The sequence below is a fragment of the Bos indicus x Bos taurus genome, chromosome 10 (genome assembly GCF_003369695.1).
Source record: "Bos indicus x Bos taurus breed Angus x Brahman F1 hybrid chromosome 10, Bos_hybrid_MaternalHap_v2.0, whole genome shotgun sequence".
In the NCBI taxonomy this organism is placed as follows: domain Eukaryota; kingdom Metazoa; phylum Chordata; class Mammalia; order Artiodactyla; family Bovidae; genus Bos; species Bos indicus x Bos taurus.
Window position 1 is genome coordinate 94,751,149 of NC_040085.1, and position 20,381 is coordinate 94,771,529.

The following is a 20,381-nucleotide window of genomic DNA, read 5'->3' on the forward strand; positions in this document are numbered from 1 at the left end:
TTGAAACCCCTGTTTACTTTCCATGTCTAAGGTGTATTCATTAATGTTTATCATTCCTGATCAGTAGCCAAAGCTGCCTCCCAATGTCCTGGAGGGAATCGCCAACTTCAGGGTGCTCACATGTTTCTCTTGTTATCTCTCAAGGTTGATTGCCCTTGACAGAGAGTTCTTCTCTTTGTTGACAATTAAATGTTCTCCTCATTGGGTATTCTTTTCACTTATCTTCCAAAGAGTCTGTTTCTCCCAGTGTATCCTTAATTTAGACTGGCTCCTGAGGATGAGGCACAGGTGGCCATGGAAGGCTGTGCATTGTGGTGGTTTTGAGCTAATTCTCAGGAGCCAGATTGGTGGGTTTAAAAGCTGGGCCCTTGCTCATGAGCTGTGGGACCTTGGCAAAGTCCTGTTTTTCTTATCTATAAAATGGGGAAATAATTAGTATCCATATTAGAGGATTATTTTGAGGATTATATAAGTAAATAAACCAGAAATACTTAGGACAGTTTGGTGGCTCAAATGGTAAAGAATCTGCCTGCAATGCAGGAGACCTGGGTTTGATCCCTGGAGAAGGGAATTGCAACCCACTCCAGTATTCTTGCCTGGAGAATCCCATAGACGGAGGGTCCATGGAGTCGCAAAGAATCGAACACAACTGAGCGACTTTTACTTGGGCAGCACCCACCACATAGTAAGTGTTCAACAGGTATCAGCTCTTACTAGTATTACAGACTTATCTTAGAATTTGGAAACTGTTAGCCGTGATTATATTGGAGAAGGAAATGGCAACCCACTCCAGTGTTCTTGCCTGGAGAATCCCAGGGACAGAGGAGCCTGGTAGGAGGCTGTCTCTGGGGTCGCACAGAGTCGGACACGACTGAAGTGACTTAGCAGCAGCAGCAACGGTAATTATACTTTGGATTGAAGGACTTGACCCATGGACATACAAGATGGCTTTCTGAGGAGGACACGCCTGCCTGCCACATGATTGACCCAGGACTGCAGGCGTCCATCCTCCTGGAGTGGGGGGCGTGCCACTAGAGAGGAGACTAGCCATCAGTGCCTGCACATCTCTCCCCTGCAGGCTTATCAGCCTCTCCCCCAAGAATGGGATCCAGATTTCCTGGATGGGCTTGGCTGCTGTGCTAGATTTGATCAGTTTCCATCGTTGTGTCTGCTGGGGGTGCCCTCTGCTGGTTCATCTAGCATGTGTGCAAATCTGGGGGATAGCAGCTTTTAAAAAGTTAGTTTTAGCCTTTTAGGGATGTTTACATTAAAAAGCACACTTGAAAATGTTTTTTTTTTTTTTTTTTTTTTAATGCGAGTGATACAAATCATATCTATATTAGTCTGTTTTTTCCATTTGCATTATGAGTTGGAGTGTTTTCAGGTCTGAAATATTTGGGGTAGGTTTGAATGAGAATGAGGGTTGTCAACGGCATGCCAAGAAACAGTAATTTTTTTCACAACACAGTTGTCAAAAACCGATTGGAATGGCTTACATTCCAGTATAATTGTACTAAATATCTTAGATTCTTATTTAACGGTTTAAAGAATGTCCATGATGTGGGAACTTTGTAAACACTGAAGTCTCAAAACATCCTATTTTCAAATGGTGCCATAACCTAGACCCTTTGGACATTGTCATGTTCAGGGTTTAGTACATTTCAGAAAATATTATCTCAGATTTATTGAGCAATTCATTATGTATTTAGAATTATATTTTACCAGTACATTGTGCCATGATGTCCCTAAGTTTACATTAAAAATTTTTTTTCCATTTATTTTGTGTTTTTCTGACCACTGCCTCCTTTTTTATTCTTCTCCAACGTCTCTTTCTTTCCTCTGCTTTGCTACTAGGATCAAACAGCATAAATCGGGTGACTGCGAATATGGAAAATGGAGAAAATGAAGGAACAACTAAAATTATCGCACCTTCACCAATAAAAAGGTCAGTTAGTTAACTGAAAGGACACACTGCTATCTGCTGTCACAGAAATGCTATTTATCTTTTGTCAAGGTTAAGAAGCACGCTGGTAATTAATTAGTACTTTTAATGAAAATAGTCAATGGGCCAAAGAATACTTTAAGATGCCAGTAAAATGTAAAGAATCAAAACATGTCCCTCTCATTTGAAGGAAATGCTCCTGCCGTCATAGCATGATGAAGTTATAGATAGTCTGTGGTCTGCCTTCTCCACAACACAGTGAAAATCCCATGTGATTTTTTTAAATGGCATGATATAATGGACTAACTCCGAGGGACCTGGGAAGTAAAGTAGATAGCATTCATGTTTAATGTACTGCGTTCATTATAGCAGTACACTGAACTGTGGCCCTGGAAGGAGGTTTTATAGCGTTTAGAGGTGCAAGGTTTCAGAAGGCAGTGATTGCATATGTATGAAGAGTTGTCATGGTCTTTTGCATCAATTTTCCCTGAAGCATCCCCCAGCGGAAGGACCTTCTCTTAATATATTATGTGGATTGTTTCCCTGAAAGATCAGCCTTGTTCTCTGTTCAGACACTGTTTCAGCGTCACTTTTTCCTATCTCCAATTATGTTCATGGAACAGAATGTTGCACATACAGTGAGCTCTCTATAGAGAGTACTCCATACGCATTGTAGAGAAGTCACATATTTCCGAGATATGTGACCTTGAGAAACTTCTTAGATCATCTACTCCATCTTTTGTTAGTAAATAATACAATATTTTAAAGTAAAAAAAATAAAAAATAAAAAAAATGCAGTATCTGCAAAGCACCCCCCCCCAAAAAAAATAATAATGGTGTTTTCATTCAATTGGATTGTTGCTACTTGGAGAAATATAGTGTATGATTTCTCAGCAAAATAATTCTAAGTTATGAAATTTCTCAGAGTTGCAATGTTTTCCCCAAGGTTTTGCCTTCATTTTCTTTTGTTTACGTACTGGATGCTCCCTGTATAGATTCTCTTTTTGGAATGATAAGTTCTTTGCTTTCGTGTACACTTTCTTCCTCTTTTCTCTTTTTGCATTCTTGTTTTGATGGGTTGATAATTGCTTTACAATGTTGTGTTAGTTTCTGCGGTACAACAGCAAGAACCAGCCATAAGTATACCCCTCCCCGTGGGCCTTCCCCCCACTCCCCGCCATCCCACCCCTCTAGGTTGGCACCGAGCGCTGGACTGGGCTCCCTGTGTCCTGTAGCAGCTTCCCACTATCGATTTTATACCAGCATTGATGTACTTTCATGTGCTGTGCTTCTCGTAGCCTCGTAGTTGTGGCTAGAGGGTCAGCTGAATCTGTATGTACAGGGTATGCTTACGGTGAGTCTAACATAAGAACGGGCATGCATGAAATTCAGATCCCAAGCCTTTTTAGAGTGTATGGAAGGAGTGCAGTCCGCTCCACAACTGCATTCTTGCCCATAGGACTGATACCTGAAGGACTGCCAAATTTTCCCACTCAAGCTCCAGATGAGAACTAGCTCAGAGACTGCATTCAGTTAATTTGCCCCCTGAGATTTCATTATTCTGCTGCTGCTCTCTCAGTTCCTCTTTCATGTCCCTACTGCACTGCTCAATCTCCCTTTTCTCTTTTCTCTCTGATTTATTAAACACACCCAAACTTTCTACTGTATCTTTCTACATACCATATTTATTACTTTTCCTCCTTTCAAAATTAAAGTTTTACTTTAGAAATTTGATCTTCCAAATGTTTTTTAATCTTTTTAAGAATAACATAAATAAAATATACCTACCGTCTACGAATACTAGTGCTCTTTAACATGCCTTTGTCAAATATCTAATTTTTTAGGCTTTATAACTCCCTAGATGAATATCATATACTAGGGTACAAGTTTATTTTCATTTTTTGAAATTACCTTGTCATTTTTTCTCTCCTCTTTCTTTGCTGTTACAAAGAACTCTGCTATGACTATATTCCAGGACAATTAAATAGAGGATTCCTCAGAAAGCTGGGGTTAAACATGGATTAGGAGTTAAGTAGCTCTATCTTTTTCTGAAGTGGAGGCTCCCAGGGAAGTGAGAGGTGGCACACCTTCTGTCCTCCCCTGGTGACGGGAGGCTTTTGATGAGCCCCTGCCTTGTGTCTCCCAGTGTTTCTAAAATAATTGTTGAGGTTGAATAACAGCTCAGTTATATTTACATTCTTGGGACAGAAAGATGATACTAGGTCAGGAAATAAGATTTGAAAGTCATTCTGATTTGGAAGGATGAAGCCAAGATACGGCGGAAGCTAGGGGCAGAGAAGGTCAATTTGGGCGGCCTGAACCTGCCCAAAGCTGACCGGCCTGCACAAATTCAGACCCAGATCCAAAGCCAGCGGTCTCTGACCACTACTGAAAGAGGGAACCAGCCACATGAGCCAGAATACTCAACTTTCCTTTCTTGTCAGCCTTGTGTTTTTGGCTTGCTGGTTCCCCCTGTTTCTCATCCTGCCAGAATTCTCCAGGCCAGAATACCGGTGTGGGTAGCCTTTCCCTTCTCCAGGGGATCCTCCCAACCCAGGGTTTGAACCCAGGTCTCCCTCATTGCAGGTGGATTCTTTACCAGCTGAGCCACAAGGGAAGCCCAAGAATACTGGAGTGGGTAGCCTATCCCTTCTCCAGCAGATCTTCCCAACCCAGGAATTGCACCGGGGTGTCCTGCATTGCAGGTGGATTCTTTACCAACTGAGCTATCAGGGAAGCCCCTTCCCATACTGCAGGTGGACTCTAGAAAATTTCTTTTAACAATTGATGACTTGGCATTTGGGTGACTTAAGGCAGTAAAACTAGAAAGAAAGAAGAGGCAAAGAGACCCCCAAGGTACAGCTGGAAAGTTTATTATTATTATTATTATTCTTTTTTAGGCAGCCACTTTACCTTTTTTTCTGGAATGAGTCATAGGTATGAATAAAAACACATTTTAAAACATTTGTTAAATAATTTTACTGAAGAAATAAGTATGTGAGTTAATTTTCTTTTATTTTCTATTTAATTTATTTTCCACTCTTTTTTGTTTGTTTGTTTTTTTAAATTAAAGCTTTAAGAAAGCAAAGAATGAAAACAGCCCTGATACCCAGAGAAGCAAATCTCATGCACCGTGGGAAGAAAATGGCCCCCAAAGGTAAAGAGAATCCTTGTTTTTATAAAGGAGAACAGTATAAATGGGGTTGGCAATTGCAGCTTGTTAAACAATGGAATTTGCTTTGTGGCTGGTGATGACTAACTGTGGACAAGGCAGTCAGATTCCTAGATCAGCATGACTGAGAACTTCTGAAGTCGAAGTCAACAGCATGTGTCCTAACATGAAACTTTCTCCTGGAAAGACAGAAAGGAAAACGTGCGTATACTAAGAAACTGCCTGAAAGTTGGTGAGGATGGCTTAGGTGGTCATCTGGATGCTTGAAATGACATATTGATGATAATTTCCCCAACTGCATTGTTCTTGTTAAAACTTAAATTGAAAACTTAAAAATAAAATTAAATTAAAAAAAAAAAGAAAACTACCGTTGATGAATAGTGCTTTTAGATGACCTTTATTCCTAGAAATAAATATTTAGTTAATTTTGTTCACAATTACCATACCAGGGACAGATCTGCTTCATAATTTATTGATAAGTTGAATGATGGTTCCAGGTCTGACCATGCCATGGTTCAGATTCTAACTCTGCCTCTTTCCTGGGTACTTGGCTGCTTAACTAAATATTCTGTATTTCTGTTTTCTTTACTGTTAAATGGGTCTAATACCTGTACTTCAGTGACTAGGGTTGACCTGGAGATAAACTGGGATAATGAGTATAAAGCCCTCAGCAAGCATGTGTAGATTCATCTTAAACGCAGATTGTTGTTACTGTTGCCATCATTTGTGTGCTCATTTCTTTTGAAGTCCAGTAAAACAAGCCCATTCCTGATTTATTTTACTAGATCTTACTCTTCTTTCAATAAATCTTGTCAGGAAAGAGAACCATATGCCCAAGACCCAGTATTCCCCGGAAAGTAGAGAATGGCAGTTATGAGCACTTCCCTAGGTCCAGCTTAGGGTATTGCTTCTCCCAGCCCTCTGCAGACATCCTTGACCATTCCTCTTCCACTCCAGCGGACTCTATAACTTCCCCAACGACCGCACGAAATCCCCCAAGTTCCCTTACACACGCCGCCGAAACCCCTCGTGTGGGAGCGACAATGACTCTGTGCAGCCCACCAGGAGGAGGTAAGCGGAACGGCCGTCGGTTTTAAATTTTCAGCAGCAGTTCCAGGCCCCAGCTGCAGTTTAACCAGGATATTCTCATAGTGCGTGACTGTTGGTCCCCTCACAATAACAGAGAGCTTCTGAGTTTTGTTGTTGTTGTTTTTTGTTTTTTTGAGATGAAATAAGCTAGAGGTCCTGAAGCATTTCTCTTAAAAAGCCAGAGTTTCAGAGGATGATTTCATAAAATATTGATGGGAACTTACTCTCTGTATTGTAGTTAAGACTAAATTTTTAAAAATATGTATAATATTTTGAAAATATATATTATATAGTATGTATAATATGTATATATAATATGTATTGGATTAATGATATACATTAATATGTAAAAGATTTAAATGTTTTTATCTGAGAAGACAAGATCTTCATGACCCCAAAAAGATCTTCATGACCCAGATAGCCACAATGGTGTGATCACCCACCAAGAGCCAGACATCCTGAAATGCAAAGTCAAGTGGGCCTTAGGAAGCATCACTACAACAAAGCTAGTGGAGGTGATGGAATTCCAGTGGAGCTCTTTCAAATCCTGAAAGATGATGCTGCGAAAGTTCTACACTCAATATGCCAGCAAATTTGGAAAACTCAACAGTGGCCACAGGACTGGTAAAGGTCAGTTTTCATTCCATCCCAAAAAAAGGGCAATGCCAAAGAATGTTCAAACTACTGCACAATTGCAGTCATCTCACATGCTAGCAAAATAAAAAATCTCTCAAAATTCTCCAAGCCAGGCTTCAACAGTACATGAACTGTGAACTTCCAGATGTTCAAGCTGGATTTAGAAAAGGCAGAGGAACCAGAGACCAAATTGCCAACAACCATTGGATCATTGAAAAAGCAAAAAGTTCCAGAAAAACATCTGTTTCTGCTTTATTGACTATACCAAAGCCTTTGACTGTGTGGATCACAACAAACTGTGGAAAATTCTTCAAGAGATAGGGATACCAGACCACCTGACCTGCCTCCTGAGAAATCTGTATGCGGGTCAAGAAGCTACAGTTAGAACTGGACATGGAACAACAGACTGGTTCAAAATCGGGAAAGGCGTACGTCAAGGTTGTATATTGTCACCCTGCTTTTTAACTTATATGCAGAGTACATCATGAGAAACGCTGGGCTGGATGAAGCACAAGCTGGAATCAAGATTGCTGGGATAAATATCAGTAACCTCAGATACACAGATAATACCACCTTTATGGCATTACTTTGCCAACAAAGGTCCGTCTAGTCAAGGCTATGGTTTTTGAAGTGGTCATGTATGGATGTGAGAGTTGGACTGTGAAGAAGACTGAGAGACGAAGAATTGATGGTTTTGAACTGTGGCGTTGGAGAAGACTCTTGAGAGTCCCTTGGACTGCAAGGAGATCCAACCAGTCCATTCTAAAGGAGATCAGTCCTGGGTATTCTTTGGAAGGACTGATGCTAAAGCTGAAACTCCAATACTTTGGCCACCTCATGCGAAGAGTTGACTCATTGGAAAAGACTCTGTGCTGGGGGGATTGGGCACAGGAGGAGAAGGGGACGACAGAGGGTAAGATGGCTGGATGGCATCACCGACTCGCTGGACATGAGTTTGAGTGAACTCCAGGAGTTGGTGATGGACAGGGAGGCCTGGCGTGCTGCGATTCACGGGGTCTCAAAGAGTCGGACACGACTGAGCAACTGAACTGAACTGATGGCAGAAAGTGAAGAAGAACTGAAGAGCTTCTTGATGAAAGTGAAAGAGGAGAGTGAAAAAGTTGGCTTAAAGCTCAATATTCAGAGAACTAAGATCATGGCATCCAGTCCCATCACTTTGTGGCAAATAGATGGGGAAACAATGGAAACAGTGAGATACTTTATTTTTTTGAGCTCCAAAATCACTGCAGATGGTGACTGCAGCCATGAAATTAAAAGATGCTTGCTCTTTGGAAGAAAAGCTGTGACCAACCTAGACAGCATATTAAAAAGCATTTAATATTTAAGCATTTAATGTTGGAGACATTACTTTGCCAACAAAGGTCCGTCTAGTCAAAGCTATGGCTTTTCCAGTAATCAGATATGGATATGAGAGTTGGACTATAAAGGAAGCTGAGCACCAAAGAATTGATGCTTTTGAACTGTGGTGTTGGAGAAGACCTTTGAGAGTCCCTTGGACTGCAAGGATATCCAACCAGTCCATCCTAAAGGAAGTCAGGGTGAATATTCATTGGTAGGACTGATGTTGAAGCTGAAACGCCAATACTTTGGCCACCTGATGCGAAAACTGACTCCTTGGAAAGGACCCTGATGCTGGGAAGGATTGAAGGTGGGAGGAGAAGGGGACGACAGAAGATGGGATTGTTGGATGGTATCACCAATTTGATGGACGTGAGTTTGAGCAAGTTCTTGGAGTTGGTGATGGACAGGGAAGCCTGGCATTCTGCAGTCCATGGAATTGCAAAGAGTCAGACACATCTGAGCGACTGAACTGAACTGGGAAGACAGGATCGTGGTTAGAGAGATATCTCTTAGGTGAGACTGAGTTATTGGCTCTCAAGACTGATATTGTTGCTTAAACTTGAGTAAAACCCCTTTCAAGAACAGAGAAAATGAGTTGTGTTACATTTTACCCAGCAGGTCAGATTGTTCATATGAATATACTTGTGTGTTTGTGCTTAATAAAAAAAAGAAAAATTCCTAAATAGCGGTTTTGAACCCTCTCTGCAAAGTAGGCTGGGCAATATGATAGGTCTAAGAGAGGAAGACTTAGAAATCACTTACTAGTGAAATTCACTTTATTTCTATCTAATGGGGACTGTGTTTTACTTTGGGTGCCTACATGAGTGGTATTTTATGTGACTTATAATTATGAGATGAATAGATAGCATCACCAACTAAATGGACATGAATTCAAGCAAGCTCCAGGAGATAGTGGAGGACAGAGGAGCCTGGCATGTTGCAGTCCATGGGTCATGAAGAGTCGGACACAATTTAGCAACTGAACAACAACAACAATAACCACATTATGAGATGTTCCACATTATGTCATGTTTTCAGATAACCATCAAGATTCTTTTTGTATGCACTGTCGATTTAGAAAGCAGAGGTGCATCTCTTTTCTCTGCCCTTTTGCATACTCACTTGCTGGTCCATCCCTGCTTGATTCCTTCTGTTTCTGCCAGTTTCCCAGAGTCTTCATCCATAACTTTCTCAAACCAGGTCCACTTCACCAAAATCCTTTGAAAGTTAAGAAAAGAAAGGTCATCATCTTCACCTAACAGGACTGAGAAGGGGGAGCCAGATCATAACCCATGATGATTAGACAGAATAATGGAAAAATAGCTGGCATGTACCATGTTCCAAGTACTGAGCAGTTTACTAGCTATGTATTTTCTCGTTTCAACCTTATGATACCCTACAGAAGCTGATGTAATGTATCTCTCAGTCACTAGGCCTTTCCAGCAGAGAGGGATTAAGGCAGAAATCAGTGCACAGGTATGAGCAGGACTGAAGGAACAAAAAGACCAAGAGTCTGTGGCCTGGATGCTGTGCTGCCCCTGGGCTGCAGGAGTAGCGGGGGAGATGGGGAAGTCACCCAGTGATTCAAAGCTGCTTCTGCCTTAGAGCTGGCCCCCCGGGGGCCTGTGCTTGGCGCTGACACTGCCGGGGCCACCACCACTGGAGGAATGACTCTTGCTGCAACTGCTGGAGAAGGTACCACCACGTCTAAGGCTGTGGAATCCTCACTTTTAGGGAATGCAACAGTAAGTGCTGCAGGTGCTGCCAGAAGCAAAATCGCCTCCTTTTTTCTCCTGCCTTCAAGTCTCAGCTGAGCACCTAAGTGGTGAAGAAGCCTAGGAAGGTGTAATTTTCAGGTCTCTCGTCTTGGCAATACATGGGAGACTGCAGCTAGGTCTGGATGGGACTGAGTACCAATGGAGAAATACCTGGCCCAGCATTATTATCTCACTTTTATAGATGAGAAAACAGGCTTGAGGAGGAAAGAGTAACTATTCCTTGCACACATCCAGAATTTGGGTCCACATCTGTATGTCTGAAAAAGGCAGGGATAATGAGTCATCATTTAAAACAGGCAGGGGAATAGATTTTCTGCTCTCCTTTCTCTTCCGACAATTGGTTCAACTTGGAGAACACTTAAAAAACAAGTCAACATCACTGGGAAACACTATAAAGTGCATTTGTCTGTACATGTGTATTGAGGAGTTCTGGGGAGTGGGAATTACTAAATCTTTTAAGAATCTGTGATGGTATGATTATTGTTAATAGATAGGTTTTTATAGGTTCTCACCCTAAATTATTAGTGTATTTTTTCACCATTCCCTAAATAAAATACACACACTGAGCAGATGGTCATTTCAATTTTAATGTTTAGAAGTGAATTTATCAAGTTTTTACATTACATATCAAAATTTATAGAAATTTTTTTTCCTAAACTAATTGCTTGAAATAGTTGGGAGCACACACAATCCCAAGTCGAGACTTAATAATGTTCATATTGAATACAGTTTCTGCTGGCTTCCTGTGCAACACAGAGACATAATTGTGGTGAGTGGACACAGGATCCTCTCATGGGTACCATCCAGGGGAAAGACAGTTTTGATTTTATAGAGTAGTGAATCTTTTTGTCTGAGCATCAGGGCCTCTGTCTGGTTCTGTGTGGTACTTGAAAGGTGTCTTATTAGGCATGTGTGTTTTGAGGAGACTAGACATTGCTGACTGTTGGCATCAAGAGCTGGAGCTCATTCTTTGTTTCTTTCCACTCTAAATACTCTGTAATTGTCCCTGTCCTTCTCAGTCTTGTTTTATCTTCACATGTATTTACCTTGCTCTTGAGCACAAATCCCTGCATAGTTGAATCAACTCTGACATTTAAAACTGAGATTTGTCATCAGCATGGAGGAATATCATGTACTTAAATTTAATAATGGAAAATTCTACTTTGCAATGCATGGCCAGAATAACATGTTTTGCCAAACATATCAAAATTTCCTGTTTTGCTAGTTGTCTGTCATTAAATGGATAAATCTATCAAATTCTGGTGGAGTCTAGAACCCTGGTCCTTAACCTTTTGGGATGATGAAACTCTCTGAGAGACTGATGAAATGTTGGATTCATTCCGGGGGCGGGGGGGGGTGGGTAGGTGCTTAATTAAATACATGTACAAATTTTCCTTTGCAGCTCAATTGCTAAAGAATCTGCCTGCAATGCAGGAGACCTGGGTTCGATTCCTGGGTCGGGAAGATCCCTTGGAGAAGGAAATGGCAAACTACTCCAGTATTCTTGCCTGGAGAATCCCATGGACAGAGGAGCCTGCAGGCTACAGTCCATGGGGTCACAAGAATCGGACATAATTTAGTGACTAAACCACCACTACATAAATTTTCATAGAATTTTTCAACGTTCATGGAGATCCTGAAGCCTGCTTGTTTAAGCAGTCCTGTTTTAGAACAGAACAGCTACTATAGTTCTGGGCAGTACAAGTTTATTTTTACCCCAGTCCATTTTCACACTCAAAAATGCTTATTGAGGGCATCTCTATGCAAGGCATGTGTTAACCAGCACTAGAGACAGTCCCTGTAGGGGCCTTGGGATGGAATGGAGATGGGGAGTATTCATAGAAAGGCTGAAAGGTCAGTGTCGTCAAGCACTGAGAGGACAGAAATGTGTTAGAGACGAGCCTGGAGAGAAAGAGAAAGGAAGAGAGAAAGAGAAGTCAGACCTCACAGGACACCTGGCCTTTGTTGAGGATTTCAGTCATTTTTCCGGTAGTTTTTCTAAGGGGGTGGTAACACGGTTGCATTTGTACTGGGTGAAGATGGTCTTTACTGCCTCTGGGGGAAAGGTGGTGGTGGACGTAGGCCAGACAGCACACAGGTCCTAGAGAAAGAGGATGGGAACTTGTGCCAAGGTGGCGATGTGGAGATAGGAGGAAGTGGATGGTTTTAAAACCCTTTAAGAGGTAAAAGTGTGGGATGAGAAGGATCAAAATGAGGGGCGAAGGAGTGACAGGTGTCAGGATGAAAGCCAGACTTGTATAATTTCATGGATGGAGGTGTGATGCACTGAAATAAGAATCACCTGGATATCACAGGCTTAAAAAGGAAAACTGAGTTTGGTTGTTGATAAGTTGAATTTGTTGTACCATTGAGAAGTCCAAGTAAGGGATTTACGTGGATTGTTTGATATAAGGAGCTAGATGGCTATCTGGACTGAAATATAGATTTCTTACAGATGTTAGTTGAAATATGAAATAGAGTTGAGGTTGTCTAGATAGATACATACTATAGATAGAATGCAAAGACAAGCCAATGACAGAGCTGTGAGAAACTTCAGCATTTATTTGCCTTAGTTGAAGAGGATTAACTTGTAAAAGAGACAGAGATATTATATCTATATGAAAAATCATGGAACAACAGACTGGTGTGAAATTGGGAAAGGAGTACTTCAAGGCTGTGTATTATCACCCTGCTTATTTAATTTCTATGCAGAGTACATCTTGCGAGATGCTAGATGAAGCACAATCTGGAATCAAGATTGCTGGGAGAAATATCAGTAACCTCAGATACACAGATGACACCACCTTTATGGCAGAAAGTGAAGAGGAATTAAAGAGCCTCTTGATGAAAGAAAGAGGAGAGTGAAAAAGTTGGCTTAAAGTTCAACATTCAGAAAACTAAGATCATGGCATCCAGTCCCATCACTCCATGGCAAATAGATGGGGAAACAATGGAAACAGTGACAGACTTTATTTTCTTGGGCTCCAAAATCAGTGCAGATGGTGACTGCAACCATGAAATTAAAGGATGCTTGCTCCTTGGAGGAAAGGCTATGACCAACCTAGATAGCATATTAAAAAGCAGAGACATTACTTTGCCAACAAAGATCCATCTAGTCAAAGCTATGGCTTTTCCAGTAGTCATGTATGGATGTGAGAGTTGGACTATAAAGAAAGCTGAGTGCCAAAGAATTGATGCTTTTTAACTGTGGTGTTGAAGAAGAGTCTTGAGAGTCCCTTGGACTTCAAGGAGATCCAACCAGTCCATCCTAAAGGAAATCAGTCCTGAATGTTCATTAGAAGGACTGATGCTGAAGCTGAAACTCCAATACGTTGGCCACCTAATAGGAAGAACTGACTCATTGGAAAAGGCCCTGATGCTGGGAAAGATTGAAGGCAGGAGGAGAAGGGGATGACAGAGGATGAGATGGTTGGATGGCATCACCGACTCGATGGACATGAGTTTGAGCAGGCTCCAGGAGTTGGTGAGGTGGATAGGGAAGCCTGGTGTGCTACAATCCATGGGATCGCAAAGAGTCAGACACTACTGCGTGACTGAACTGAACTGAAGTCCTCATTCCCAGAATGCTAGAAGCCAGACTTCTATTTCCTAGGCATGAGAGTAGAGACTCTCCCTATAAAATATGGAAAGATACTAGGGAAAAGGTCCACAGATAGGAACTTTCAAAAGATTCTCCAGTGAAATGGCGAGACTTCCCATATTAGCTCTGCAATGCAGTGAGGCTGTCTGTTACCATGCACTGCACCATCCAGAGGGTTCCAGTCTTTTCAGTGTCTAAAATATCAAAACAGCCATAATCACCCAGCATTTGGGGATAGCTTCTCTTTGGAAAGACAGAGACTGAGCCAAGACTTAGGAGTATGTGCGGGGGGAATTCACAGGAAATAGAGACAGTATAAGAAACAAAATTTTCTAAAAAATATATACTTATTACCTTTAGAAAAGTGAAAACTGTGGTATTGAAAGAGTGAATAAGAGTTTTTAGATCTTAAATTCGTGGGGTATAATTTTAAATAATTAAATTGGAAGATAAGGAAATCTTCCCCAAAGTAGAACCAAAACAAATCCATGGAAATAAGGATTATTATGATCAAACCTGAATATCAGTCATTTGACTAATGAAATTTCTGAGGGGAAAAAACCCAAAAAATTACAAGTAAGGAAACTATGAAATAAATAATATAAGAAAATACCCCAGATTGGAATGGTTTAACTTTATAGATAGACAGAACGCACTGAGCATTTGGCATAGTGTATTGAAAAGTAAGATCTGTACCAAGATCATTAAAACATTATAGGCCAAGAGAGAATTTTAAAAAATTGGCATCAGGGAGGAAAATGTGAAAGGAAAAAAACACAGATCATGACAAATAAATATCATGGACTTGGACTGCTTCACAGCAAAAGCAGGGAAAAAGATAATGAGGCATTGCCTCCAAATGCTGAAGGAAGGTTAATTTCAATTTAGGATTCTATGCCAAGATAAACCAGATTATATGTGTATAAAGAAGACATTGTCAGAAACTTTATTCTCAAAAATATATGTACATATAGTGTGCATATAAATATAATGTATTTTGTATATTTAGTGTATACACACGCATACATGCATATATATGTATATGTATATACATGGCTCAAACTATTGCACAATTGTACTCATCTCACATGCTAGTAAAGTAATGCTTAAAATTCTCCAAGCCAGACTTCAACAATACGTGAACCATGACTTCCAGGTGTTCAAACTGGTTTTAGAAAAGGCAGAGGAGCAAGAGATCAAAGTACCAACATCCGCTGGATCATTGAAAAAGCAAGAGAGTTCCAGAAAAACATCTGCTTTATTGACTATGCCAAAGCCTTTGACTGTATGGATCACAATAAACTGTGGAAAATTCTGAAAGAGATGGGAATACCAGACCACCTGACCTGCCTCTTGAGAAACCTATATGCAGGTCAGGAAGCAACAGTTAGAACTGGACATGGAACAGCAGACTGGTTCCAAATAGGAAAAGGAGTATATCAAGGCTGTATATTGTCACCCTGCTTATTTAACCTCTATGCAGAGTACATCATGAGGAACGCTGGGCTGGATGAAGCACAAGCTGGAATCAAGATTAATGGGAGAAATATCAATAACCTCAGATACACAGAAGACACCACGTTTATGGCAGAAAGCGAAGAAAAACTAAAGAGCCTCTTGATGAAAGTGAAAGAGGAGAGTGAAAAAATTGGCTTAAAGCTCAACATTCAGAAAACTAAGATGATGGCATCTGGTCCCATCACTTAGTGGCAAATATATGGGGAAGCAGTGGAAACAGTGAGAGACTTTATTTTTTTGAGCTCCAAAATCACTGCAGAATGGTGACTGCAGCCATGAAATTTTTTTTTTTTTTTTTGCAGCCATGAAATTAAAAGACGCTTACTCCTTGGAAGAAAAGTTATGACCAACCTAGACAGCATATTAAAAAGCAGAGACATTACTTTGCCAACAAAGGTCCGTCTAGCCAAGGCTATGGTTTTTCTAGTAGTCATGTATGGATGTGAGAGTTGGACTATAAAGAAAGCTTAGCACCAAAGAATTGATGATTTTGAACTGTAGTGTTGGAGAAGACTGTTGAGAGTCCCTTGGACTGTAAGGAGATCCAACCAGTCCATCCTAAAGGAGATCAGTCCTGGCTGTTTATTGGAAGGACTGATGCTGAAGGTGAAACTCCAATACTTTGGCTACTTGATGCGAAGAGCTGACTCATTTGAAAAGACCCTGATGCTGGGAAAGATTGAGGACAGGAGGAGAAGGGGATGCTAGAGGATGAGATGGTTGGATGGCATCACTGACCCAATGGAGATGAGTTTGAATAAACTCTGGGAGTTGGTGATGCACAGGGAGGCCTGGTGTGCTGTAGTTCATGTGGTTGCGAAGCATTGGACACGACGAAGCGACTGGACTGAACTGATATATAGTGTGTATGGGCCTCCCGAGTGGCGCTAGTGATAAAGAACTCACCTGCCAATGCAAGAGACATAAGAGACACAGGTTCAGTCCCTAGGTCAGGAAGGTCCCCTGGAGGAGGGCGTGGTTACCCACTTTGGTATTCTCGCCTAGAGAATCCCATGGACGGAGGAGCCTGGCGGGCTACAGTACATAGTGTTGCAAAGAGTCACACATGGCTGAAGTGACTTAAATATGAGTATATATATATGTGTGTGTGTGTGTGTGTATATATATGAATATATAGCTGCCATGACAAGAGGCCATCAGACCTAAGACTATGGAATTCATCAAAGGTGCAAAAGAAATTCCGTGGTCAGGGTGAAGGGACATCTATGCAGCAGTGCTAGACAGCAAACTGTCCAATGTGAGTAGGAGGGCAGAGTGCTCCAGAAGGGATTTACATGGAACTTGCTATCTGTGTATTTATCTATCTCAGGAGGAGTTGTGCAGCTCTCTCAGAGATGGCATAAAGTATTAGTGAGAAGTACGAGGAAAACTCAGAGAAGGCAATGGCACCCCACTCCAGTACTCTTGCCTGGAAAATCCCATGGATGGAGGAGCCTGGTGGGCTGCAGTCCATGGGGTCGCTAAGAGTCGGATACGACTGAGCGACTTCACTTTCACTTTTCACTTTCATGCATTGGAGAAGGAAATGGCAACCCACTCCAGTGTTCTTGCCTGGAGAATCCCAGGGATGGGGGAGCCTGCTGGGCTGCCGTCTATGGGGTTGCACAGAGTCGGACACGTCTGAAGCGACTTAGCAGCAGCAGCATGAGGAAAACTAAGCAAGCAACTTAAGTAGAAAACTAGCCAGTTATCATCTCTAAGAAAAATTTAAACCTATACAAGAAATTGTGTTCCTAAAACACTGTTTAGATCAGTCATCTGTGAACAATAGTTACGTAATTGTGTTTACAGTTAACAATTCTATCAACATAATGTTGTTTGATATATTTGATATAATTATGTTGGGAAAGTGGGAAAATGAAAGTTGTGAATGTGGCATTAAAAGATTCATGTCTGCCCTGGCTAGATCGGAAAGGCACGTATAACAAAGGACATGGAGCCCAAAAGCAAGAAAGAGACCTTGCTCAAGAAGTATGGCTTTGCAGGAGAGGAGAGAGACTGGGCAGAAAGTCGTGGGAGATGTGGAGTCAAAGTAGGTGTGTGTATGTTTGAACAGGAGAGACTTGAGAATGTGCAAGGCTGGTAAAGAAACTTGGCTCTGAGGACAAGGTGAATATATGTGAGAGACGAGGTGGTTAATGACAATCACCGAGGAGGTAAAAGGCAATGGGAGCTGCACAGCACAGGTGAGCGGATTGACCTTAATTATAAGGACACTTCCGTAAAAGAGAGGGTGATGTGGGTGAGTTTTATTTTGGGTAACAGGAAAAGGAAAGAGTTCCCATCTAATGGCTGGCTCCTTTTTGCTTTGGAAGGAGAACACAAAGTCATTTGCTGCAGCAGTGGTACAGTGAGTCAGAGGGCTGCAAGGCGAAAGGAGTTTGAAAGCACTTTGAAGAAACTGAGAGTTCTTGGATCAGAGAAAGGTGGTAGGATTGCTGGGCCATGTTGTAGATCTGAGATTATGCACATGGATTTGTAGTGTAGTTAACATGCCCTTTTATGTAACCTCATCTAGCACTGCTTGCCAGCTTTTGAGGGCTGGCCCAAAGAACCTGGAGAGTTGAATTCACCCACCTCTGGAGTTTTGTCATAGAGACTGAACAAAAAACACAGTCAGAGGAAGTTTCAAGTACTGGCATACATGTTATTGTGATGATGAAAATCCAAACTGAGTCAGGGAGGAAATAAAAGTTAGCTTACAGAAAGTTGCAAGGTTGATAGACAGACAGTACTACTGAGGTCGAAGAAAGGTAGATGGAAGTCATTGAACAAGCAGCAATGGTAATAGTCAACATTTATTGAGTGCTTAGAGTGGGCCAGGTCCTACTGTGTGCATTTTAAATATATTAATTCATTTTATCCTCATAACAACTCTGTGTGGGAAGTACTGTTCAAACCGAGGCTCAGTAGAGAAGTCTTGTGTTTAAATCACACTACTTATCATCAGACGGGACGGGATTCACATTCAGGACTACAAAACTCACACATTTAACAGGATGCCCCACTGAAGCTGTTTGAAGGTAAATAGGAAGTGGTATTCAGGAAGGAGAGGAGATTCAGGTTAGAGAACAAGGTTTTTGCAGGTGGTTACAGATAATAAAGTCCAAAGTGTGACCCTGATGGGGTTGCTGAGTTGCAGTAAAGAGGTCCTTAGGGAAGATGACAAGGGCCATGGAGGCTGGGATGTTGGAAAGGGCATTCAGGTGAGAGCTGACATCAGATTATAGCAGAACTTGGCTTGGTGGATTGTGTTACGGAATTGGGTTTGTTTGCCTAACTTGCAGCAAGCCAGACATTGAGACGCCAAGGTTTGCAGCAGAGAAATCGTTAATTCACAAGGTAGCCAAACAAGTTGATGGGAGAACACATCCAAAACTTGTCTCCCTGAAGGTCAGACTTAGGGATGTTTGTAGGATAAAGAGGCAGGGTGTATCAGGCGTGGGGAGAGGTGATTGAGGTAAGAAAAGGGAGGTAACCAGTGGTTTCTGCAAGAGTGGTCAAGCTTCATGGTTCTCCGTGGCAACTGTTCAGAAGATGGCAGAGTTAGTGTGTTCTGAGGGTAGAGGTTTTGGCCCTCTAGCATCAAAAGATCATCCGTCTGACACTCACGCATGGCCAGTTGAATGGTCAGTGGTTTCAACCAGTTTGAACTGGGTAAGGACTAACTCCCCATTCCTGAAAAACAATTTAAGCAACCATTACTATAGTGACCCATACATCGGAGGTGTTATCCATAAGGAAGCTAGGGAGTGGTTAGTTTAAAATCAACTAAAAGCAAGTGAGGCAGGTTGGATTTGGTGCGCCTAATCAGGTTAGTGCTCTGTTTCAGTTGCAGATCTGGACACTACAATTGAACTCTGTTATTGGATGAATGGAACTTAACAGATAATTAGTTATATCTGTTAATTACTTAATGGATAATTACAGACACAGATAATTGTGCATAATTACTTATGGACTGTTTGTAGCCCCTGCTAGCCTGTTGGCTTCTTGAGGCCATTTGATATCATTTCTGGGATCTGTTGTAGAGCTGGGCATGTATGTGTGACTCATGTGTTTGGTGACTGACGTGAGTGGATGACTGTGTAATGTGCATTAACTGAAGTAAAACTCATTCTGCTTTGCTTTCCTTAGCCAGTTGATAATTTTCTATTCTCCTGAATGAATTATTATTCTTTTCCCCCCATAGGAAAGCCCATAACAGTGGTGAAGATTCAGATCTAAAGCAAAGGAGGAGGTAAAAAAGCCAAAATGGAAGGAGGGTCAAGGGAGAGGGAAAGGCTTAGCAGGTCAGCACAGCTCAGACCTGAGGCAAGACTGTGGGAAATGTTTGGTTTTATTAGCAACTGCTTTAAGGATATTGTAATTTTTTAAACTTTGAAATAACAATTTTGGCTGCGACTGGTTCTCCGTCTTCCATTCCTTAACATCTTTAGGAGTTTCTCTCTCTCTCTCTCTTTTTTTTTTTTACCCTGCTCCTTTTTGTCTTAGAGGAGCTATCTCCATTATCTCTCTTTTTCTTTTTTTCTTTTCTAGTCTCTTTCTTTCTGTTTTTCTTTTTGGCCACACCACACCGTGGCATTTGGGATCTTAGTTCCCTGACCAGGGATCGAACCCATGCCCCCTGCAATGGACGTGTGGAGTCTTAACCACTGGGCTGTCAGGGAAGTCCCTCGCTTATCTCTTGCTACAGTAAAACCATCTGGAACGGGGTGGTTGAATATAACAACAACCATATATATCTTATATGATTCTATTGATTGAACAGCAGTTTGTTAGCTAGTTTAACTGGTCCCGGCAGAATGGCTGTCCGCCTGGGAACTCACTCTGTCTGTGATCTCTGCGCCTGGTTAACCTAGGTGGCTGGGAAGAAGCAGAAGCTACCAGCCCTGTTAAGAGATAGTCCTAGAACTGGCAGAGTATCCCTTCTACCTCCTTCTGTTGGAAAAAATCACTCGTAGGACCAGCACAAACTCAAGGGGAGTGGAAATAAACTCTCCCTCTCTTCATGGGGGTAGGGGTTTGACAGGACTTTGAGTCCATATTTAGTCCACCCCAGGGACTTACAGCTTTTCCACATCAGAGTTCTGTTGAAAGCACTTGATTCTGTGGTCCTTTCTAGGAGCATGGTGACATTTACTTTAGTCTGCTTCCACATTTCTTATAGACATTCAGATGGCTAGCTGAATTGAGGAACTGATTGGGAGAGGGTTATGACAACTACTTATGTTTGAATTGGTAATTTTATTGCAAAATTAA

General features: G+C 41.6%; 1 protein-coding gene across 4 annotated transcripts in view; it reads left to right on the plus strand.

The window, feature by feature from the left end:
* EPB41L4A (erythrocyte membrane protein band 4.1 like 4A) overlaps positions 1-20,381 on the plus strand; it is a 294,024-nt gene that overhangs the window by 243,253 nt on the left and 30,390 nt on the right. For 3 of the 4 annotated variants that reach the window (XR_003512866.1, XM_027552607.1, XM_027552608.1), the window contains 4 exons: positions 1,855-1,945; positions 5,016-5,099; positions 6,072-6,185; positions 19,312-19,359. Coding sequence is in view for 3 of the 4 variants with exons in the window: in XM_027552607.1 (XP_027408408.1) it covers positions 1,855-1,945; positions 5,016-5,099; positions 6,072-6,185; positions 19,312-19,359 (337 nt within the window). In the remaining variant the exon portion in view is untranslated. The remainder of the gene's footprint in view (positions 1-1,854; positions 1,946-5,015; positions 5,100-6,071; positions 6,186-19,311; positions 19,360-20,381) is intronic. The other variant, XM_027552609.1, reaches the window with a different exon arrangement.